The 24,506-nt window shown below is 40.4% G+C and overlaps 1 protein-coding gene and 1 pseudogene across 3 annotated transcripts; one reads left to right on the top strand and one right to left on the bottom strand.

Moving 5' to 3' along the window:
- Positions 1 to 263: 263 nt before the first annotated feature.
- Positions 264 to 15,932, bottom strand: Cox16 (cytochrome c oxidase assembly factor COX16). Of its 3 annotated transcripts, none has more exons than XM_020174836.2 (6): positions 15,728 to 15,912; positions 14,359 to 14,415; positions 13,620 to 13,799; positions 11,445 to 11,516; positions 3,713 to 3,775; positions 264 to 612 (listed from the first exon to the last, which is right to left on the bottom strand). In XM_020174836.2, exons 3-6 carry the CDS (start codon positions 13,761 to 13,763, stop codon positions 496 to 498), a joined length of 396 nt encoding a protein of 131 aa, XP_020030425.1. In that variant the 5' UTR covers positions 13,764 to 13,799; positions 14,359 to 14,415; positions 15,728 to 15,912; the 3' UTR covers positions 264 to 495. The 3 variants fall into 3 exon arrangements, with proteins under 3 accessions (XP_020030425.1, XP_073923776.1, XP_020030427.1); XM_074067675.1 differs by having other exon boundaries at positions 15,891 to 15,908; XM_020174838.2 differs by lacking the exons at positions 13,620 to 13,799; positions 14,359 to 14,415 and having other exon boundaries at positions 15,728 to 15,932.
- A 2,796-nt stretch (positions 15,933 to 18,728) lies between these two features.
- Positions 18,729 to 23,655, top strand: LOC109693493 (protein jagged-2-like; annotated as a pseudogene).
- Positions 23,656 to 24,506: the final 851 nt, after the last annotated feature.

The raw sequence follows: 24,506 nt of genomic DNA, 5'->3' as shown, positions 1-24,506 counted from the left end.
TAGGCCTACTATTCTCTTTAAGAATCAGAATGAAGTAGCAGGGCTGGCAGAGTGGCTCAAATGGCAGAGCAAATGCTTAGCAAGTGTGAGGCCTTGAGTTCAAACCCCAGTACTGCCAAATAAATAAATAAATAAATAGAATGAAGTAGCAAAATGTCCTAGTGGTTGTGGAAAAGGAATATGGTCCGAGCCCACCCAGGGATGCCAAAAAAAAAGGAGTATGAGTGGCCCACTGGAGAGTAGGAATGCATGACACACTTGGGTAGCAATAGTCACATTTTTATCAAAAGGTGTATATATGTGGTTAACACTGCTACTTTCATTTGAGAGTGGACTAGCTGGAAAGCATAAAGACTTGCAGTTGACTTTTTAATCAAGATTATTTGTCATCAAATTATCCAGGTTTCTGCAGGTCTGGAAATTTCTTTCCATTGGACTAGAAGTATGTCAAACTGGTAACATTTTATTTAAAAAAAAAAAAAAAAAAGAGCATAGTCAGGTTGTTTTAGTCTTAAGGATTTCTGGATTTCGTCCTTGGAGGAGATCAGGATCTTCCCAAGGCCTTGGGCCTCTAATATTCTTCCAGTCTTCAAAAGTGGAGTCCTTTATCTTCTATAGAACCACAAAAGTTAAAGTATTCATATTAGTATAGGAGCCCTGTGGTTTTGCTTAGAACATCATTGAATGAATAACAAGTGAAAAGAAAGAACCCAATAAGCCCGCAGTTACAATTTCAGCAAATAAATCAAATGTAAACCAAGCACAATAAATAAAAAACAATGTTGTATTTCTTAGGATTTAGAAACTTTTCTTGCCTGCTATTGATGTTAATGCCTATCTTTTCACCCATAATAATAGAAAAAGAATCCACACACCTTATTTCCGAAAGCATAAACAAGTGTAAATGTGAAGGCTGATCTAGCATAATAATGACTAGTATGGGTGATGGTAGAAAATAAGAACAAAAGTGGAGACCCTAAAGTCTTCCAAAAGAAAGAAAAGGGACCAAGGGGATTTGTGTTGCACCTGAGAAATGAGCCCAGGGTAAAGAATGAAAAGACAGAGTACCTAGCAGCATGAAGCCCTGAGTTCAAACCCCAGTACCTCAAAAGCTAAAATAAATAAATAAATAAAATAAGGAAGAAGAATGAAAAGACTTTCTCCACAGCTACCATGAGCAAAACCCTATTTGGCAATCAAAACTAGATTCAATTACAGTTTGGATCATTCTACCTTCACTTACTCTGAAGTGTCTCTTAAGCACAAGGGAAGAACAGAAATGTTTCTTCATCCTTTTACTGATCACCACTCTGACAGACACTTTTGTACATCTGCTGCTTTGATTGTTCTGGAATAATTGAATACAATAGCAAAGAAAAAGAGGCTGAGAGAACACAGGATAATTTATATCCAAAGACAGGGAAAATGATACATTTACCTTGTCATTTGGATACTAACCATTACTTTTACTAAGTAGCTGTATAATCTTTAGCAAGTGATTTTAAACCAGCTGGGCATTAATGCCCTCATAAGTAATCATGAAAAGGTGGGACCAAGTATTCTAGATGGTTTCTGAAGGAACAAGAAGGAAAATCTACTCCCAGAGAGACAAACCCTTCTCAGCATCACTACTAGCATGCTACTTATATATCCTAAAGTAGCAACGTTTTTTTACTAAATAATAGGAAAGCAGTGAAGAAACACTTTAAAATAAAAAACAGGAATCTGTATTAAATATATATGGAAGAACAAAATTTTATTAATTTAGTATGCAAGAAGAGGGTATTTTCAGTATGGTTTTGAAATGATCAAAGGGCTTTAACAGAGTGATAGCCATTATCTAGATAAAGTAAGATATACATGCTTGAGAGAATTTAAAACCATTCTTAGATGAGATGCAAAGGTAACATAAAAAGCTCATGTGAAAGTGCCCAGTCTTTAGAGATCTTTTACAAGAAAAGTTCCTGGTAGAAATTCTGCAAAACACGCAGAGTGGCTGAATGACAGGAGAGACCACTAAGGACTTAACAGCCAATTACCAGATGATGGAATGAAGAATACTCTCAAGAAATGCTGAGGAAAAGCAATGTCAGGAATATTGGATTTTGAGCCCTGCCAGAGTGGAGCCCTCTGCTTAATATCCTGCTAAGACCTTGATATCCATCTAAGACACCAGTAGGAATTATGTTCAAGAATAGGCCTGTTTTAGACTCACCCCAACATTTAAAACCAAGCCCTGACAAGCTCCTCTGGGGAGACAGTTTGGAGAATGAACTCCACCAAGTTATAGGCACAAAGGAAATGCCACAGCTTCTCTACAGATTCTCCCTTACAAAGCAAAAACAAAGTTCAAAAAGATCAACTGATAAACTGCCTGGTAAAATGAAAATCAACATCTTCAGAAACTCTTCGATGTATTATTGGTCATGTCCACCTTTCAATAAAAAATGATCAGACATACAAAGAAACAAGTAAATAGGATCCAATTAGAAAATGAACAAACCAGGCTGGGCATGGTGGCACATGTCTGTAACCCCAGCTACTCAAGAGGTGGAAGTAAAAGAATTGTGGTTCAACACCAGTCTGGGCAAAATTAATTTAAGACCTATCTGAAAAACCAAACTAAAAGCAAAAAGACTGGGGGCATGGCTCAGGTAGTAGAGTGCTTCCTAGCAAACACTGAGACCCCATGTTCAATCCCATTATGGGAAAACATACAGACACACACAAAACAAACTGAGTTTACATACTTCCCCACATCCCAAAACACAATATGCTATTCAACTTTTTAATTTTTGCTAATCAAACAAGCAGAAAGTGAAGTATGACAATTCATTATAACTTTGACATTCTTACTATGATTTGTTGAGCATCTCTTTATATGTTTAAGAATGATACTTACTTTCTTTCCCCTAACTCTTCACATGCTTTGCCCATGTTCTTACTAAGTTGTTACACTTCTTCATAATGATTTGCAAGTGTTCTTCATGTTTAAATAAATAGCCATAAGATAAATATTTGGGGAAATTCTTATTTAGCTTATGTATGAACTCATCTATCTTCAATTTTACAGCTTCTGGGTTTTGTATCATATTTAATAGTTTTCTATCTTAATACCATAAAAAATTTGCATTTTTTCCTCCTAGTACTTTTAACATTTTGTTTATTTTTAAGTGCTTAACCTATGTAGAATTATTTGTAGTATATGAAAATAGGACCCATCTTTATTTTGTTTTCAAATAATTATATACAGGCTGAGCACCCCTAAATCCACCATCTGAAATATGACATGCTCAGAAATCATAAACATTCTGGGTGCTTTATGACACTAAAATTTTTGAGATCTTAGTCTGGGAGTATAGTTCAGAGTTAGAGCACTTACCTAGAATGCATGAGGCTATGCATTCAATTCATGGCATCACAAAAATAGATAAATAAAAACCAACAACAAAACAAAAACAACTTCCCCCCCAAGACTTTAGAGCATTTTAGATTTGGATAAAGTTTTTCAGATAAAGTTTATCTGAAAAAAACTTCAAAATCTGAAGCACTTCTGGTTCCAAGTATTTCAGGTAAAAGATACTTAAGCTGCAGTTTTCCAAATACTATATTCAAAATAAATATTTTTTCCTACACTAATAATTTATCTTAAGGCTGACAGACCCATCATGACTCGTAAAACTGTTAAAAACAGACTATTACAATACCATACCTCATACTCTGACTCTAAAGATATCTTACTCATTTTCAGTTTTTTTTCCAATTCAGGATCAAGCTGTAGAAAAGAAAAAGGAACTCATAAGTCATTTAAGTCTGTTATATTCAGTTTTCGATCTTAAAAGCTATACAAGAGATTGCTGGGATAATACGGCCAATTTAAAACGCATGACGAAATTCTCACTAGTTGCACAGCAGTAGCTACAGTACTACGCCACCACTCTACAACCAACAGCAGCTAATATTACTAAGCACTTGCTACTGCCAAGCATTTTGACATATATCATCTTGTCCGATCCTCACAAGACCTAGAAGTAGTTTTATCCTTATTATTACATATAAGGAAAATAATAGCATATCTTGGCTTTGAAGATTGACCCCCTGCCTCCAGGTCTATTAACCACCAACCCAAATTTTGTTGTATAAAAATAATATTAAAAATGCTAATACTTGAAAACCAAAAAATACATTTCACAGATCAAAAATAAAGAGATATCTATAAATAGTAAGGATTCCGCAATGGCACAGAGAAGCTAATGCCTGTTACTTGTGTATGGCAAAGTCTTTAGGAAAGAAGAATGTCATTGTGGAAATAAACAAGTCAAATTAAATTATGTGGAACAGCTGAATAGTGAGTAAATGAACAGAGCCTAAGAGCAGGAAACTAGAAGTATAACTAGAAGGTTCCACTGAAATGCTCCATGAAGAGACAAAGATGAGATGAATGAAGGAAAAGGTGTACTATGAAAGCTAAATCCAAAAGTTCCTACATAACTGTTTTGAGTTCTTGAATTAAAGTCAGTGCTAATTTAGATTATGTGCAGTTTTGGCCTTTTCCACATATGTTAAAATCAAACCTCTTCTGGCAGAGAGGAACCAATTTGGGTTGTAAAACACATATGCATGGAAACACAAGGAATCTCCCTGTATAGCTATCCTTATCTCAAACTTACAAAAACGCTATGTTTTTCTTTTTATCTTATATGTTTTTTTCTTCAACAAAATTGAAGAACAAGAGAGCGGTACCAGAGGCAGCAGGGGAGCAGGGTAGGAGAGGTGGTCCACATAATGTATACACACGTAAGTAAATGTAAAAATGATAAAATTTTAAAAAGTCAAACCTTTACCTAAGATAATGCTCTATTGTATAACATTTTGATAAACTATCTTCCTGTGCCTTTATTTTCTGTATGAAATAAGATTAAAAACATGTCCAATGATGTCAGAGTAATTTACAAAACAAAAAAAAAAGCTGACCAAAAACCCCCTGACAGTCTCCTGGGGTTCAAGAGAGAAAGACCCATTAGAAGGATGATTCCACAAGAGCTAAGAATTGGAGTTGGAAGCACATTTTTCCCCTTGGGTACACATGCCAAGCCTGGTACAGCTACTAGTAAGAACCAAGGCTTAGTCTCACAAAGAAAAGTATCACATGCTTTCCTCTTACATGTGGAATTTAAGAAAATAAGAACAAGAAAGTAAAAGGAGAGCAGTTTTAGGAACATGAAGGGATAAGGGAAGGAGGAGGGGGTAAGAAACAGTAATGGGACAGATATGATTGAAGTATATTATATGCACGTATGGAAATGTCAAATTGAAATCTATTAGTTTGTACAGTTAATATACTCTAATAATAATTTTTAAAAAGAACCAAGGCCTGAAGCTAGTTTAGATGGGCTTAAAGACATCATCATAGAGGGCTATAATGACAAAAAACAGAGATCAAAGGACACGACAGGGATCTTCCTCAAAGCAGTTCCTAAATTCTGAACTAGGTAAGATAAGCGTATACAACTAAGCTGAAAAATCTCTGAAAAGTAGAGCTGAATTTCCTGGAGTCTTATTTGAAAGTGATGTAGGGCTACGCCCTAGGAATAAGGAAGAAGCAGAGAGAAACTAAGTTGTTTTTGTGCTACTGGGGTTTGAACTCAGGATCCAGCACTTGCTAGGTAAGTGCTCTATCACTTGAGCCACGACTCCAATATAAACTAATTTTTACTTAAACTACAACCAAGCCATGACTTGGGTCTCTCCCAGATATTAAAAGGGATCAGACCCCACTCTATTTGCCTAGCAAAAAAAAAAAAATTAAAGCACCAAAGATACCCCCTTTTGGAGGAAAATAATACCATGCGAAGCCTCTACCATTATTTACAAATAACATCCAATACATAATTTTACAAATTATGAAACATGTTAAAAGACATAATTATAGACCAAAAGAAAGAATTTAGACAAAAGTTGACTATAATGTTGGAGACAGTACTTTACAGTAGCTATAATTTAGGGCTGGTGGAGTGGTTCAAGTGATAGAGCACCTGCCTAGCAAGCGTGAGGCCTGAATTCAAATCCCAGTACCACCAAAAAAATTGTGAACCAAAGTAATTATAACTTATATATGTTCAAGGAATAAAGAAAAAAATGAATAACAATATGACATGGAAGATTTCTCTAAAGTACAAAAATATATAATGAATAATTAAATGAGCAGTTGAAAAGTAAAAGGTATAACAAATCACAAAATCAAAACATGGGTTTAGTAAGAGGCTGAGTATAGCGAAAGACAAATTTAATAACTAGAAGATAAAACAGCAGAAAAACATACAAATTAAAACATAGAAAGGAAAAAGGAAATAAAACAAAAAAGTCAGACATAGTTAAATAGTCTAATATACATCTGAATGAAATCCTGTAAGGAAGCAGGAAAAAAATTAGGTAAGAGCAAGCAACATTTTACAAGACATGAACAATTTTTTTATGTTATCTGCAGTTTCATCTAAAATCTTCAAAGAAATCAGAAGAAACTCCTTTTTTTTCCCAAATCTTAGCGTACCTAAGAGATAAGGTAAATACTTCTTATTCCCATGATTCAATTTATCACTCAATATACAATAGAAAGCACAATATTTGGTAGGATTTAACAGAATCAGCTATTTACTATTGGAAGTCAAAAGATTTGGTATCAGAATATCCTCTTTTGTTCACTCATAGGACACTTTAGTCCTAACTTCTGAAACAGAAAAACGTAATTTTACTCAGTTTCATAGATTACCCAGGGGAATAATACAATGAACATTCTTGTTAGCATGGTCTGCACAAGCTAGCTCAGCATCTGCTAACTTAGACTGAGTATTGGTGTTTGGGGAAGAAATGAACAAAGTTATGATTGATTTATAAGTACTTGCCTGTCTGATCCTGGACATGTGCGGTTCAGTCCTTATATGTGTTCCCATACCTATCTCCAATATGCCCAATTTCAATTGCTTTTTTGCATATTGTGCAAAATATTGTCTTACTTAGCTCCCTAATCCAGTTGTATGTGCCCTTTTCACCTGTCATTAAAGTAAGTTTTATTTAGCTTTTTCAGTGATGTCCGGATCATAGTAGCATTGGTATTATAATTGTTCTCATTTTCACTACCTGAATCTTAGAACACAATATATGGTCACAATATTTATGTTAAAAAAATTATAGCCTGGCGTGGTGGTACATGCCTGTGATCCCATCTACTTGGGAGGTAGGGGTAGGAGGATTACAATTGGAGGACAGCTAGGCAGTTAGTGAAAAGCCCTATCTGAAAAAAAAACTAAAAGCAAAAGGACTTGAGGCATGCCTCAAGTAGTAGAGCGCTTATCTAGCAAGCACCTAAGCCAAGTTCAATCCCACATACTGGAAAAAAAATTTTTTTTAATTTAAAAAAAATTTGCACTATCTGGCTACAAAGCACAAGTCATGAGTGCAATCATGAGTACACTATACTTAAATTGCGTACTTAAATCACATTACTTGGTGTGACATAACAATGAATGATCCATTATTATAGGTTATGGTTGTTAGCATCAGCATCCAAGAATAAAAAGAGCAGATAAACTATGCCATATATGTGTCACACAAAAAAATTAAAGGCAGCTGCTTTCAGCTCTTACTTTTTAAAGCCTCCTTGTGGGTCTTGCTTTCTGGCAACTTTCCACATCCATTACAGAAAAGCAGGGATCTTTGTGTCATAGAATACTGAACTTTCAATATGAAAATCAGGACAGTCTCAGGCAAATTACAATGGCTAAATCAATAGTCTTTTCTCCACCTTTCTCCAGAGTCCTCAACTGAACTCATCCTCCCTTAGTCCTTCTCAACCAACTTTGTCTTCTAGGCTACAGTATCAACTTAGTTTGATTCCAGCAATCTTGCCCTCTTAACCATAGCCCCTTGATCTCAACTTCTCAACCTTTGCAATTGCAGTCAATCTCAAACTAATCTTAATATCTTAAAGACCAAACTCATCCATCCTCTTAGTTCCTCTCAACAGCCTCACCCTTACTACCTTGTTTGAATTCGATCTTGACTTCACCTGAGTTTTACCCCAACTTCTCAATCTCAGTAGGCCTCTCCTCTTATCTCTCTTAACTCAACCTTGTCCTCTTACTCTCCTCATATAGACAGCCTGACCGCATTCTTTTACCTATTCTATTGACTTCAACTGACTTTATCCTATCAACTTCAAAAAAATCTTATTCTCTTGGCCTTACTTAAAATCTCTTTACATTGTTCCCACCTTCTAGACTTCCTGTTTTCTCAATCTTCTGCATTCTCTTTCCTCAACTGGGTGGTTAGCACCATGATTTATCCAGTCCTCAAAACCAAAATTGAAACATTTTAGCATTATTCATATTTTTATATGACATATATTACAGTGCTCATCAAATACTATTAATTTGCTGCTAATTTTTTTTTCTGGAACCCATTCATTTCTCTTTATTGTTACTGCAATACTTTACTTCATGTTCTATTATTCTTCATCTATTCTACTATCACAGAGTCTATTATGGTTTGGATCCGAAATGTTCCCCAAAAGCTCATATACTAAAGGCTCTGCAGTATGCAGAGGTAGGGTCTTTGGGATGTGATTGGATCATGAGGGCTCTGACCTGATCAATGGATTCATCCATTCATGGATTCATAGTTTAATGGGCTACTGGGAGGTTATGAGAACTACTGTAGTTAAAGTGGGCCACTGGGGCTGTGCCCTTGAAGCCCCTTCCTCTCTCTTTTTTTCTTCCTACCCAAGGTAATGAGCTGCTTTGCTCCACCATGTGCTCCCCGTCATGATGCTCTGCCTTGTCATAGGCTGAAAAGCAATGAGTCAGCTGACCATGGGCTGAAACCTCTGAAACTGGTGCCAAAATAAACATTTCCTCCTTTTAAGTTGTTTATCTCAGGTATACTGTCATAGCAATGAAAGTTACTAACATAGACTCCTAACAGGTTTCTCTACTTCCAATCTGAACAATCTCTTCCCTTCTATCTTGTTCCTCCAATCCCTATCCATCCTGTACTCTACTGCAAGAGAGACACTTCTAAAATGAGTATCTCAGCATGTGCCCTTTACCTTAAGGAACATAAATCACCTCTACTACTTACTCATACCTCTATTTTTTTTTTAAGTGGGACTGGAGCTTGAACTCAGGGCTTCTCGCTTGCAAAGCTGACTTTCCATCCCTTGAGCAACACCTCAAGTCCATTTTGCTCTGGTTATTTTGGAGTTGGGGGGGGGGCTCTTAAAAACTATTTACCCAGGCTGGCCTCAAACTGTGATCCTCCTGGTCTCAGCCTAAGTAGCTAGGTTTACAGGTGTGAGCCACTGGTGCCTGGTTTAAACTCATACTCATTCTTAAAGCCAAATTCAAGGGTTAATACCTTAAATAAACTTTTTTAAATGCCCCCTTTTCAAGTCTAAACTGTATGCCTCTTCTTAAAATTCTAGTAATGTTTTATATGAAATTCTACTACACAAAGAAAAGTACGAGATGTCTTCAAGCCTCGATTATAGTAGACCTTAGGTATCTGCGCATTTCAATAAGAATGCTACTGAGGTAAAACCATGGATGCTCAAGATGTGTAAAGTTCAGTAACTCTACAAAGGAATATATGTTTATACTAGATATACAGTAGGTCTGAGTATCCATAAATTGAAACCTCAAGGAGTAGGCTACATTACTGTTACAAAAATTACTGTTGTACACATTAATGTTGCTCATCAAAAACTAGATGTCATTTCAAGTTCTTTATTTCAAATATTGTGGATGCCCGAGTCATTTTTCCCATAACACCACCCAACTTCTGCAGCTTTTCAACAAATCTAAAATTTTCCCTTTATCACTGAAATTAAGCACTTTACATGCCCTTTTTTGCTTTAGAGGATTACTGTAACTTTTACCTTGCTTTTCTGGGCACCATTTGCTTTTGGGGAGGCATTAATAAAGGTCGAGGAAGCACTCAGCAGGTCACGCAATGATTTAAACACAGCTGATGATAAGGTGGGGCTGACTGAGAGCTTCTCTGTATCAACTGAGCTGTGTAATGCACAGACAGGAATTTAAATTTTTTGGTTTTGAAATTACTTTTGTTTTTTTATGTATTTACTTGTTTATTTTTTGACCATGCTTTGTCAAAGCCATATGTAATAAATCCACAAATAAGGCAGGCTTACTGGTACACTATAAACTTTAAAAGAACTAGTTTCTTTACACTTATCTGTAGGACCTAACAAATAATTAACATATAATAAATATTTAATTCTTTTCCAAATACATATATGATCTTCTACATCCAAAAATCAGATTACTAAAACTTTCATGTTAAGGGAAAAGTGAAAAAAATTCCTTGATAAAGTAAGTGGGATGTTAACCAAAACTTTTTAACACAATTAAATTGACAATAATTAGTTGACTGAAAATTAACTAACCAAAATTGTTCACTTAACTAAAATTTTTTCTATACCCTCATAAAAGCTACATATTAGTTTTAAATGTAGTATTTACTCTAATTCCTACCTCTCTTTAGGACTAGCTGTAGTTGGCTTGTCTGCAGCCACAAAATTAAGAAAGTTGAATAATCTTTGTGAGCTTTACTTTCCACCAATATTACTGAGGTCTGCTGATGATATACAGATTTTACTTGGGAAAAAACCTTCAAATATCAGACATGTGCCACAAGTAGAAATTATATTCTTCTCAATGAATGAACCAGAGTTCTTATGTAACTCTTGGCATGAACTTGACAGTAAAGGGGCAATCATAGCAGGTGAGAATCTTAGCTCTCCTCAGGAGTAGCCACATGACTATAGGCAAGGTACTCAAGCTTACTGAGCTTCACTTTCCTCAGATATAAAATGAAGAAAGTAGTACAGTCCTACCACAAAGCAGACACCATAAAAAGATAGATATCTTCATTTATAAATAAAAATAATTTTCCTTCTTTAAAAGGAAGTATCAATTATTAAGATACAAATCATTTTATAAAATTACTGGTATTAAAATGAAATAGTGGGCTGGGGTTGTAGTTGAGGTGGCAGAGTTGCCTGCCTAGCAAGCATTAGGCCATGAGTTCAAACCTCAGTACCAAAAAAGAAAAAAAAAAAGGTGATTTATAATTGGAGAAAAAAGTGAAGTAAAATTGTTGACTCATGTTCCTATGAATTCTAACAACTACACAAGAGAGTATTTGCAAACAATATTGTAAACCTAGTGAATAAGCCGAAAGATTACTGAATTCTTTACATTACGTGTTTCACTTTCATGTGGTCATTAATGGCATTTTAAATAATAAAAGTGCAAAGATTGTTTATCAGATTTGAAAAGCAAGACAAATTTATACTGCTAAGTATACTGAATATATTCTTCTAAACTAAAACACATATCACATACAAGTCAAACTCCAATTATACTTACTTTAACCTTCACAGCATCATAGCGGATTTGTGAAAACTCACGAAGACCAAAAGAACCTCCAACAATCAGCAACTGAAACAAAGGAAACAATTACACAAAATAGAAGGGCAGAAATCAGTCTTTTTATACTTAACTAAGCAACAACTGAGCGAGACTATACAACATCCTACAGGTTATTTTTCCTGGTGAGTTATCATTCATCTTTTCAGAGTAGACACAGTAAGGGTCACCTTCTAAGACATTTCACCAATTCCTGAAATCTCGGAACATACTGACACTACATGTACTATGTTTTCCCAATACATACATAACTGTGATGAAATTTAATTTAAAAATTAGGCACAGTAACAAATTAATAATAACTGAAATAAAATAGAACAATTATAACAATATACTATAATAAATGGTGATTAAAACTTATGAATTGTTTATTTTTAGAATTTTCCATTTAATTTTTCAGACAACAGTTCAGTGCAAAACCACAGAAAGTGAAACCTTGGATAAAAGAGGCTATTGTATTATTTTGGAAAAACTATAATACATCATTACCAAATACCAAAATCAGCACCCTGTACTTGTACTTGATCTATGCTTTAAATGACATTGTGACAAGCATGTACAACTGAGCTATCAGCTAAGGGGGAAATAAAAAGAAAACAAAACAAAACCATTTCATAGACGAGGAAATAAAAGCTCACCCAACTAAGTGACTAGCCCATTGTTAACTTAAATTTAAGTTAACTCTAAGGCTAGAGTTCCTATGTCACCTAACTTAATAGGTAAACAAATAGAAACCCGATCAGCTAACTGAGAAGACTGTGTTCAAAAAAGGCAAATGCCTAGCTGTAAATAATCAAACTTTCTGTACTTCATTTCCTGTTGTGTCTATAAATACTTACTGCCACTATGGCAGAAGGGAACTCTCTAAACCTCTTCTAGTTCAAAGTGCCACTTGATTCATGAACCTTCTTTGCTTGAACTCTGAAAATTTTATTTCCTTTGGAGTTTTTCTTTTAACACCATAACTACAGAGGTAAACCCAGGAATTAATCTCTGGCCTTGTTTCTTTAAGACCAGAATTCTTTTAGTTTCATGATTTTGCAAAATTAGTGAACTGGCCAACACTGTCCTCATTTTCTTATCAGATATAAAAGAATGTCTTGAAATAAGACACACTCCTCAGTATGTGGAAAACCTTAAAAGAGCTCCTAAATTGTCACTGCTGCTTTACCATCTATCTTCTCCAAAAACCTAATTGGCTTTAATTCCACATCCTAAAGGTGTGAAAGTCTAGTCATTTTGAAAAAAATAAAGTTTGATCCCTATCTTCCTCTTTCTATCAATATCTTTATGTCACTGATTGAAGAACATAAAACATTATAAAATATAAACTCATAATTTTGAAATTTAGAATACCAACAAAACCTTGAGGTTATGAGTATTAAAACAATGTGACCACAGGAAAAAAATTTTAAACTTCTATTCTGATAAATTAACAAAACATCAATTCAAAAGACCACAAATTGGGAAAAGTATTTGTTATATATAAACAGCTAACACCTGTAATATCAATACTGATAATTCATTCTATAAGTTACTTTTGCCTCTTAATTTCAATGAAAAGACACACCCCTGTTTTCCTACCTCTTCTCAGTCTCTTTTTACTCATTATTCCTCACCATACCAATGTTGAAGTACCCCAAAATCTCAGTTTTTACACCTCTTCTATCTATTCTCAAACAACATCCAGTCCCTAGGTGATGTCATTTGGTTCTGCTAATTTAAATAGCCTATGTAACTTAAAACCTCAAAGTGTATATTTTCAATGAGAAACAGTACTTTGAACTGAAAACCAGCATTCCTATTTGACACTGCAGCTTCAAAGACTCATGGGAATTTAGAAAAGTCATATATATGAATAGAACTGTGCCCATATCCGGAGCAATGTGTACACTCAGGACAGACCTAAGGAGGCCCCAAACTCTCACTGGCTCAGGTTTTTAAAGAAACCTCTGTCTAAATTAAGGAAAAATAGTCTAATTAAAATATGGACAAAGGATTTAAACACATATCTTCTCCAAAGTAGATATACAGATAACCAACAAATATTTGAGAAGATACAAATCATCAGACATTAGGGAAATGAAAAACAAAATAAGACACCACTTCACTCACCAGAAAGGATAATAATAAAAAAGATGGACAAAAGTGACAACAGGATGTAGAGAAATTGGAAACCTCAGACACTAGCGATGAAGAATGCAAAATGATGCAGCTACTTTGGAAAACAGTTTGACAGTTCCTCAAAAAGGTCAGCATGGAGTTGTATGACTCTGAAATCCTACTCCTAGGTATCTACTCAAGAGAAATAAAAACATGCTTTCACAAAATACTTGTACATGAATATACATAGTAGCATTATTTATAATAGCCAAACAATGGAAATAACTCAATTACTGCATAAGCAAAATTATATATATCCAAACACTAGAATATTGTATAGCCATAAAAAAGGAAGTATTGATATATATCATGAATAAACCTTGAAAAATATTATTCAAAGTTTAAAAGAATCAGTCATAGAAGCCCACGTTATATTATTCTGTTAATATGAAATACCCAGAGTAAGTAAGTTTATGGAAAAAAATAGATTGCTTGAAGTTGGATAAGGGTAGAGAATGTGGAGTCTGATGATGTTTCTTTTAGAGTAAGTATGTTTAAAATTAGATGGCTACATCTGAGAATACACTAAAAACAATGGAACAGAACACTTTAAATGTGGAGGAACCGGCAGGTCACTGGTTGGATTAGAAAGGTAAATCTTGGGAACTAAACATGCAGTATGGAAGTTGACACAACAAATATAGTCTCTTTTCAAGTTTGGGAGAAACAGCAGAGTATTTTTAGCATATACCTGGCATTCCAAGTTCTCTTCTGTATAGGGTTGAATAAAGATTCCTGTGAAGCATTACTATTTATCCAAGAGAGAAAATGGCATCAGCTTGAACATAAATGTAGCACAGTGATTATGACATATCTGACACATGACTAAGAGCATATATCTTTTGAGTTCTTTCCAGTTGTGTTGGATTTTAGAGTACTGAATACAGCATTTTCCTCTACAAAATTATTTGCATGTATAGGGTCAATACTGAGAAACATGGTCCCCTGGGAACAGTATACACATAAGGAGCAATTTAGTGTAACATACTGGGAAGAAGACTACTGATGTACTTTCCAGTTGATGAACTAAAACAAAGGAAGAAAACCCTAATGGGTACTTTGGTATTTAGAGCTTTTAAGATCTTGGGTTTGATCATTTTGAAAGCTGAGAAAATCAAACTGGCTTCTATAATGACATGATGATGATTACAGGTCCGTGATTAAAATCACAAAGCTTTTGAATGGCAGAGGAATCTGCAGAGGACAGTTTTCACACATGCCCTATCATCTATACAAATACGATTACTCTAGCTATAAAGATAAACACCTATCTTTAAACTCTTTAAAAAACATACTACGGAGTTTCCTAAAGATGCAAAAAACTCAGATTCATCAAAGACGAATTAAAAGCCTATTACTTTTCCAAGGTCACTCCTTTCCTTTAATATTGCTAAACTGCAAAAGTTGGCAACTTCACCTGTGCCAATATTCACACCAAAGTAGCCAGCTGTTCTGTATTTTAAAAATCACCTTTTCTTCATATGCTTTATTTCATTCACTACGAATGGAATGGACGCTTGTGAAGCAAAATAACTTGTCCATGGTCAAACAGCAAAAAAAAAAAAAAAAAGTAACTATCTGGATCCTAACTTAGGTTGGTCTCATGTCAGCCTCAACCTGTGTCCTCATGACATTTATCGGGATCTCAGTGTAGAACTCGATGTGACGGATAAACACCAAAGCTAGGTCTAAAACAGCGCCTTAGAAATAAATATAAACCATAACACAGCGACCACGTGATGGCAGAAGCCGTGCTAGACATTATTCATACAATCTTACTGGGTTCAGCACAAAACCTTAGGATTGCTTAGCATGCTTAGTAACCGTCCGGATTGAGTTAAACTCTGGCGAGATCATTCTCTGAGATTCCGTTTACTTAACTATGAAATGGGGACGGAAACAAAACCGCGTTCACGACGGGGACGCTGTCGGGCTACCACGGACAGGGGCGGGGCAAGCAGAAGAACCGCCACCCAAAGCGCTCCACGTGCCCCAGCCCTTTCCTGGCCCGGGGCCCTGTCACCTGCTTCTTCCCGCCCATGACCGCCCGCCCCACTCACCAACATGGGGACTCCGTAGCGGAGAGTCTTGTTCTTGCGCAAAGCGCGCAGCACCGCGGGTGCCACCATGACTGAAGTAGACGCTCCTCCAAGCCGACGAAGCGCGGCCTCCTAAATCTAAGCGGCCCCGGCTCCCTTCCACACTGACACGTTCTTGACTTACCTTCCCACCGCTGTATGGAGCCTGGTCCTCTCCCGATAAGCCTCCGCCAGGCAAAAGCAATCGCTTCGTGGTAACACACTCCCGGTTCCGCCCGGAACTAGGAGGGGGGTGGCGATTTTGTTCCCCAACTCCTGGAGTACAGCTGGGGTTTAAGGACTTGAATCTGATTCGCAATCACCATCAAATTAAATATGGAAGCTAATACATCATATGTTCTAGGTCTTAGCTAATGCTTTCGTAGAACACTCATGGGCACCGAGACACTGGATAAACTCACCTAAGGGAGGCGGGGGAGAAAGAATTTAGAAGCTAATTCTGTAGCCGTAGGCTTACTTAACATCTCAATAAAGAGTTTTAAAAGTAAATTACTAGAAAGTGTAGGTTGAATGTAATCAGTATTATCTTAATAATTATCACTGAGCCTTTAATGCTAGTGCTTTTACTGTGAGATAGCCTGTAATCTTGTTCTTTATGAATGCCCATTTTCCACTGGTTCAACAACTACACACGCTACCATTTTGCATGTCATGGATGTCTGGGTCCCAGTACAGGTGTCAGGGATTTCGGTGCCTGGGTTTGTGGGGAAAAAAAATTTTACCAAGGCAAAGAGGTATGAGAAGGAAAGATTCAGTAATGCAAAGCAAAGGGAAAGCAAAGCAAAAGTGCACCCTCTGGCAAGAAGGTGGGCAGACTCAAGGAATGCTGTGGCGGAGGTCGTGAGACCTCAAGCCTTTATTGAGGTCTGCAGAAATGGGGGTGGTCAGTCCTGCGAAGCTGGGTTTTGTGTCCTTAACTCTCAGACACTGGGCAATGTGTCAGTGATTCCTCCCAGAAGTCTGGTGGGATGGGGTGAGGGCTTGTGGTCAGGTGGAGGCTGTTATTATCTGTGGGCTCCAGGGGCTTCAGGTCAGCAAGACACTGCTGTATATCACAAGCCATTCTTTTAATATTATCAATCTAGGATGTGATTCTTTATCACCCAAGCCTTAGTTCTAAGGCATCCAGTTCTCTAACTCCCTGTCTAGCCTCTATATCAATTGGAAGACTCTAGGAACACAAAGATGAAAAGACAGGATCCTTGCCTTAAAGAAACTGGTGACATAGTAGGCACACAAATGAACGTATGTCTAATACACTGGATAGCTTGGGGGGAACAGAGCCCCCACAAATGTCATTTGCCAGAATTAATCAGAGAAATCTTCCCCTAGTGTGCAGGTATCATAGAGGAAGGAACATCTCCCATGCTATCCCTGAAATCTTTCCATCTGCCCTCCCTCTCCAATGCAACAGAAATACTGCTGGTTATCATCTTTCCTCCTATTAAAGAACGCCACTCAGTGGTCTCCAGAGAAGAAAATCCAGATTTTTCTTTAGTATGTTCCAATAATACCTGTGTCTATAGAAATACGGGGTCAAATTTGAAAAAGAAAAAAATAGTGTTCTTGTCAATCTTCTACACTGCCAGAAGACATAAAAACTAAGATTCTCCTGCTTTTTCCTGCAGTTTTCAATCCAATTTATTCACCAAAGTTTAATGCCCTATTAATATGACTGGCCTGCTTTTTTGTCACTGTTCACTGTATCCTGTAGGAAATACTATCCCTCGAGTATGACATGAACATCTTCGATATGCAGCTCCATTCTGTATCCAGAGCTCCAATATTCTTTCACTGATATGTAACCTAGACTATTGTATTATAGTCATTATCATTCTGACTAGTATACAAGCAAGAAGAAAACAGGAGATTGAGAATAATATTTCTGAGTTTGGGTGTTAATGTCCGGTGTGTGTGTGTGGGGGGGAAGATCACCTGCAGTGAGCTAAAGGAGACTTTGAAGTGATCAAGACACAGTTTACTAAAGTAAAACTAGGCATGGGTCAGTGGTAGAGCACCAGTCTAGCAAGCACCAGGCCATGAGTTCAAACCCCAGTACTACCAAAACAAAAAACTGAAAACCACGTTGTCCCTCAAAAGATTGTTGTTGAATAACGATTTTGCATCAAGCACCTTACTGGCCTCCTCTCAGCACCCCTCTCATGCCTGCAGTATTCATCATGGTCATCATGCAGACCTGAGACAGAGCTCAGGAGCCACTCTGGATGGTAAGCCCTGGGCCAGGTGGGCCCAGGAGGGAGGCTGCAAACAGGGCTTCCCTCAAGGTACTGGGAGACTGGTCCTCTTCTGTCACAGGGGTGCTTGTAGCCATGGTCCTGGTCCTTTGCTGGGGACAAAAGCTTATGTACCAGGAATGCTTCTTCTACCTAGAGGATTTTGTGTGTGGTTTCACTTTTGCTCTGGGTGCCAGGAAGCTCTGCCATGTTTATAATTTTATAGAATTGTATATGCACTGTTTTCCTTCCTGCTCTGGCTTCTTTAGTCTTGTCCTTCTGGGCATGTTCTTTTGGGGACCATGTTGGTGATGTGGTGGAGTGGGACACTCTCAAGTGGCTCTCGGACTTTGTGGACCCTTCTCTACCCATCTGACCTGGAACATGGGGACAAAAGGCTATCTCTCCTAGGCTGGCTATCTGTGCATAGGGGATCTCAGCTCTGTGGTGATGAGGCAGAGAGGGTTTTCCACAGAAAAATGGCTAAAAGCCTCACAGGCAGAGGGGGAAGCAGGTGCAAATGTCCCAAGGCATAATTTTACGTGGTGTTGGAGGAGTTGTGAGAGGTTCCTGTGCTTGAGGGATGATGAGGTCAACAAGGCGAGGCTCAGGTCACAGAACCATCAGGCCACTGTGAAGATGCCAGCCTCTTTCTGGTGGTGGATTTCTCAGGCTTCCATGTGGATGTAGTCTGTAGGGCCAGAAGGGAGGCTGCTGTGTGAATCAGGATGGTTGGGGAGGCTGGATCTGGGAAGCCTGAGGAACCGAGGGGTCTCTGGCTGTTCTTGAAGGTGGACTCAAGGGGTTGGCTGAAGGGCTGGACATGGAGTCAAGGTTAGGTGTGGCCTCATGAGACCTCTAGGGCAATGTGCATGGGCAGCTGGAAGCTGAGTCCAGCTGAGACTCAAGGCTACCAGTCATGCTGGGGACACACAGATGGGCCAGGCTGAGAGCAGGGCAGGGGTCAGATGAGGCAAGAGCTCTTGAGGACGGATCTCCCCAGGCCTGTGCTAACCAAGCAGGAGGGAGAAGTGGGATCAGGAGGATTCCTGGATCTCTTGTGGAAAATGTGAAGAGTAGTAGTGTGGAGCTGGGTGCCACCTAGGCTCAGGGTGTCTACCACAGTCTGAGACCCAGCTGAGGGGCTGCTGGGCTCATATAGAGAGAAGCAGTAAGCCAGACCTGATGGTGTACTGTCATCTCAGCTATGTGGGAGACTGAGGTAGCTGTATCACAGACTACCAACAGCCCAGCAAAAGCATGAGACCCTATCTGAAAAATAATGAACAGCAAAAGGACTGGAACATGGCCCCAGTACCTCAAAAAATAAAGAAAAGAGAGAGAGAGACAAAAGAAGGAAGGAAGGAAGGAAGGAAGGAAGGAAGGCAGGAAGGAAGGAAGGAAGGAAGAGGCAGTGCCCTGTACTGCTGGGAACCACTTACTGTGTTGGAGGGAGGGTGAGAGGGCTGAGATGTGGGCCAGGGCTGGATATGGTGCCAGCAGGGACATTGGTGTTGGAGCAGGGCCATGGTGGCTGGCAGTCGTGGGCTTTGGCATGGGGCCTGAGGCTCATGCCCACAGAGTGGTCTGGACATTTCTTCTTGCAGACCTCCACCTAGCTGTACCCCCTACTTGGTCTGGGAGCATAAATGCTGCTCACGGTGTCTGAAGGGTGGTCTGGGACCAGGCCAGTGCTCCTTAGCCACTACAGGGCCTGAAGTTGACCTCTGCCTTGCTGTCCTGTTGCCCTGAAGCCACCAAGTAGGGTTGGTTTCTCAGGCCTGTGTGATACTCCTGGGGGCAGCTGGTTGATTCAACTCCCCTCAAAGAGAAGCTGCTGATTGGGCCAGTGTTGCCTACAGGCATGATCAACCCCGAGGACTGCTAGAAGAGTTGCATTTCAGCATTCACATGGTAACTCTGGGAGCTGCAGATTCCCCTGCACTGGAAGATCTACTGTAGTGCCACCTGTGACAAATTCAGCTGGCCCCAAAATGACTTCTTTGGCCACTACACTTGCGACCGACCAGTAAGGCAACAAGGCCTGCATGGATGACTGGATGGACAAGGAGCGCAAGAAAGATATGTGTAAATAAGGATGCAATTTACTCTGCAGGGGATGCTCAATGCCTGGGGAGCACAGGTCCAAGAGATGGCTGGCATAGTAAGTTCAGTCCCATACCTTGGCTGCATGCACAGCGGCTGATACAGCCCCTGGCTTTGCTACTGTGAGATCAGCTGGAGCAACCTCTGTGACAAAAGCCTGAACTACTGCAGCAGCCACCTCCTAGTTAGTGGGGCACCAGCATCAAGCCAGGCCTAACCACTGCACCTGTTTCAACAAGAACTTCTAGAGGGCTGGCATACCATTACCTCCAACCCATATGCCAGTGGGGGCTTTTGCTATAAAGTGCCATCCAGCTTTGAATGTCACTGTCCATTGGGCTGGAATGGACATGCCCATGTACTTCACACTGAATGAGTATGCTTCAAATTCTGTGCAGCCAGTGATGAGACTATGTGGACCAAGTGGATGGCTTTGAATGCATCTGCCCCAAGCATTGCATTGTCAACCTTCCAGATGGTTGACAATGACTGGAAAGGGAAGCCTTGCCTGTGCCTTAATGTTTTTTCCTGCAAAACCCTGGGCTGAAGATGTGGTTCAGGTGATGGAGTGCCTGCCTAGCAAGCATGAGGCCCTGAATTCAAACCCTAGTACCTATAATCCCAGTTTCCTGCAAAAACCTGATTGGCTGCTATTTACTGTAATTGCCTCCTGGGCTGGAAGGGTATCAATGTCAATGACTGCCCTGGAAGGGTATCAATGTCAATGACTTCCTGGGCTGAAAGGGTATCAATGTCAGAACAATGGAACCTGCAAGAATCTGGTGAACAGGTAGGAGTGCATGTTCCCCTGTGGGGCTTTGGAGGTGGGCACTGCTAGCTGGAGCTAGTTGAGTGTGCTAGCAGCCCCTGCTGTGGGGGCAACATGTGAGGACTTGTGGGATAACTTCTGCTGCCACTGTCCTGGGGGGCCTCTCCGAACTGCTCTGCTAGGTGGACTTGGACTTCTGGGATCTGAGCCCCTGCCTTGCTGCTACAACCTTGGACTACTACTGCACCTGCCCCAAAAACTAGGACGGCAAGAACTGCTCAGTGCCCAGGGAGCTGTGCCTTGGCAGGGCCTGCACAATGATTGATGGCTAGGGGAGGGATGGAGGAGGCAGGATCCAGCGTGCCCAGCACGGCACCTTCTGAAGTGTGCAGTCCCCACAGGCACTGCATCAGCTAGCCTGGGAGCAACTTCTGCATCTGTGACAGTAGCTTCATGGGCACCTACAGCCATGAGAACATTGACGATGGCCTGGGCCAGCACTGCTGCAACAGAGATGCTTGTATTGACAAGGTAGATGCCTTCCATTACTTCTGCCCCAGCAGCTGGAAGGTGAGCTCTGTTGTTGGTGAATCCCAACAACTGCCTCCCTGATCACCACCACAGCTGCCACCGCTGCTACAACCTGGTCAAAGATTTCTGCATGTGTGACAGTGGCTGGTAGGGCAAGAAGTACCACTCACACAAGTTCCCGTGTGATGTCTACTCCTGCACCAACAGTGACCCCTCTGTGCTGCACCTGCCCACCAAGCAGGGAGGGCTACACCTGTACACACAACACCAACAGCTGCAACTGGATGCCCTGCTACAGAGTGGTCTCTACATTGATGGTGTCAACTGGTTCCACTGTGAGTATGCACTCAGTTTCATAGGTCCTGACAGTTGCATCAACACTGATAAGTGCAAGTCCTCATCCTGCGTCTATGGGGCCACCTGTGTAGATGAGATCAATAGGTACCACTGCAGCTGCCCACCAGGCAGAACTGGCACCAGGTCCTGCTGGTCACAGGGCATATTGTCCCTACATGGGTACTCCTGGGTGGATTACTCCAACAGTTGCTGCTGCCAGTATGGACACAGGGACTGCGACAAGGTGTGGTGTGGGTGGAAACCTTGTCTTGTCTGGACAGTCCAACGTCCCGAGTGCTCAGTGTCCACTGGGGAAGCAGTGTTGGGAGAAGTCCCCGGGCCAGTGGTTGTAGCCATCCTGTGAGGCCTGTGAGAATGGTGGGGTATAGGAGACCCAGCCGTCTAGCACCCACTGCTTGGCATGCTCTGGCCACCTGGACAACACACTTCATGCTGTGCTTTAACCAGGACACCATCTACTTTGGGATCCACTCCAGGCTTGCACAAGGTCACCGGCTGCTGCTGCTCCTCTGGGACCCAGCATCTTTGGGGACCAGCACTGTGGAGGCGCTCATGTTCTTCAGCTCTTCAAGTGACCTGACTGATGGCAGCCTGACCCACAGCGTGGCTCCACACCATCATGGCTACCATCACACAGCTGGGGGACAGCTTGCTACTGTTAGCTATCACTGAGGTCAAGGTGGAAGCGGTTGTCATAGGTGGGTCCTTCCCCGTCCTGCTGATGTCAGTGCTGTGCAGATTTTCAGTATGCTGTGGTTGACCTGTGCAGTCATCTGCATGTGGGTGACATGAAAATGCAGGAAGAGCTAGAGAGGAACCAGCTGCCACAGAGTAGAAAGTCAACAACCAGTGCAACCCCATCAGCAACCACGTCAAGCCCACAGCAGCCTGGGTGGCGGGGGCCCCAAGGATTGTACTCTATCAGAACAAGAACTTCAGGCCCTGCGATGCAGGGCAGTCCCTATGTGGACCCATAGGCTACTGGGATAATCAGAAGGATGAAGTCGAGGAGCTGGGCCATGTAGTGTAGGACTCTCTGAAAGCAGAGAACTTCTGCTCACACAAATTCACTAAAGATCCCAGCTGCCTACTGGGGAGGCCAGCAGTTTGAACAGTCTCAGGGCCCAAAGTGAACAACCACATGGTCAAGAGTGGCAAGAACTTGCCCTATGCCCAACCAGCAGCCACTGCTGGGCTGGGACCCAGCACCTGTCGCCATGCACCACTCCCCCTGCCAGACCCTAAGAAGTCAAGGCCCTGTGCAGAGTTTGTGTAAAAACAGAAACAAACAGAAAACCCCAAATGTTTATTTTCTATGTTTCTTTACTTTGTGCTCAATAACTATCAGGCAGAAAATGGGGTATTCTGAGACTATTGCTATTTTTGTAGGTTCTGTGCATTTCAGGCACTGTGTCAGAAGAGCAAAGCGTGTTTCTGTTCTTACTAAATGTAATGATTGTTACTAGAGATCATGGGCTGCTTACAGAATCTTTTTTTTATTCCTCACATGAGTTTCTCTGTGGCTTCAGGCCAAAGAACCAGTGAGCCCCAAGGCTGTTGGTGTGGCCCTGGCTCTCAGTGGGACCTGTAGTGGTCAGCGTGACCCCTGTTACTGGTGTGGCCCAGGTCCCCTGCATGAAACCATGGCTGTTGGTGGGACCAGTGGTTGTCAGTGGCCTAGAGGTCACCTTGCTGGCAAACAGAGGCCTGTCCTTCCAGCCCACCTCCTTGCTTCCTCCTGTCTAGAACTCTCCAGATATTTCGCAACAGTACATTCAGAAGTGCCCTTCCGAACTGCCAGTTTCCCCTCCTGGGACCATGGCAGTATTGAAGCTTGTGACAAGTCACACAGACTCCCCCTCCAACTGTCAACATTTGCCATGGGCAATTAGGCCACTGCTCACCTGCCACCCTTCTCACCCTCCTTTACAGAAAGTGCATTTCTGTAAGCATGTACCTATTAATTACTCTGTGTATTTGACTTAAAATGTCATAAAATAAAGTACGACTGTTTGCTAATCCCTTCCTTCACCCCTATTTTTCCACTTGACCATGGAAAAGGGACTGAAGCAGCAGAAAGATGGGAGGTCTTAGTCTGAGAGGTTAAGTTAAACTACACAATTGGGCATATAAGAAAAAAATTATGTAGATTTAGGGGAGTCTGGAGCAGGAGAATTTAGGATTGGAGCAATGGATGTATAAACAGGGCTGCTATGGTTTATAATGGTGGTCTCTTAATGCTGGCATTTCTTTATACTTTATTTTGGATTGACTCATACTTCTTGTTTTTAAAAATCATCTCTGGGCTGGTAGAGTGGCTCAAGCACCTGCCTAGCAAGTGTGAAGCCCCGAGTTCAAATTTCAGTGCTACCAAAAAAGTGGAAATTAAAAATCATCTCTGTGTAGAGATGGAATCAGGTGGAGCTACAGGATTTATTAGAACATTGTAAAGTGTGTAACACTTTTGTGACATCCACTTTCACCATATTCACTTTCCCTCTGAGATTTCAAAACTCATGTAGCATCCAGGTTACTTAATGTAAACTGTAGCTTGGATTTCTTCCATTTTCCCTCAGATCCTAGAAGCCAAGGGAACTGTTCTAAAACTCCAGGCATTTTCTTACCTCTTCACTACATAAAGGGTCACCCCACTGAGTTCTACTTCATCAAAAGCCTGTACCTAGCTAGTAGTTAATAATGGGCCAAATCATATGCACATATTCTAGAGAATGCTACAGCCAAT

The sequence above is a fragment of the Castor canadensis genome, chromosome 3, assembly GCF_047511655.1.
Source record: "Castor canadensis chromosome 3, mCasCan1.hap1v2, whole genome shotgun sequence".
Lineage (NCBI taxonomy): Eukaryota > Metazoa > Chordata > Mammalia > Rodentia > Castoridae > Castor > Castor canadensis.
This window is presented reverse-complemented; position numbering and strand designations above follow the sequence as displayed.

Coding starts and splice junctions, on each gene's coding strand:
- Cox16 (XM_020174836.2), bottom strand. CDS start 13,763: ATGCTGACCTTTTTGAGGAACTGTCAAACTGTTTTCCAAAGTAGCTGC. Junction 3,776..11,444: donor ATGATGCTGTGAAGGTTAAA/GTAAGTATAATT, acceptor TCTTTTCTACAG/CTTGATCCTGAATTGGAAAA. Junction 613..3,712: donor CTTTAGAGTCAGAGTATGAG/GTATGGTATTGT, acceptor GTGGTTCTATAG/AAGATAAAGGACTCCACTTT.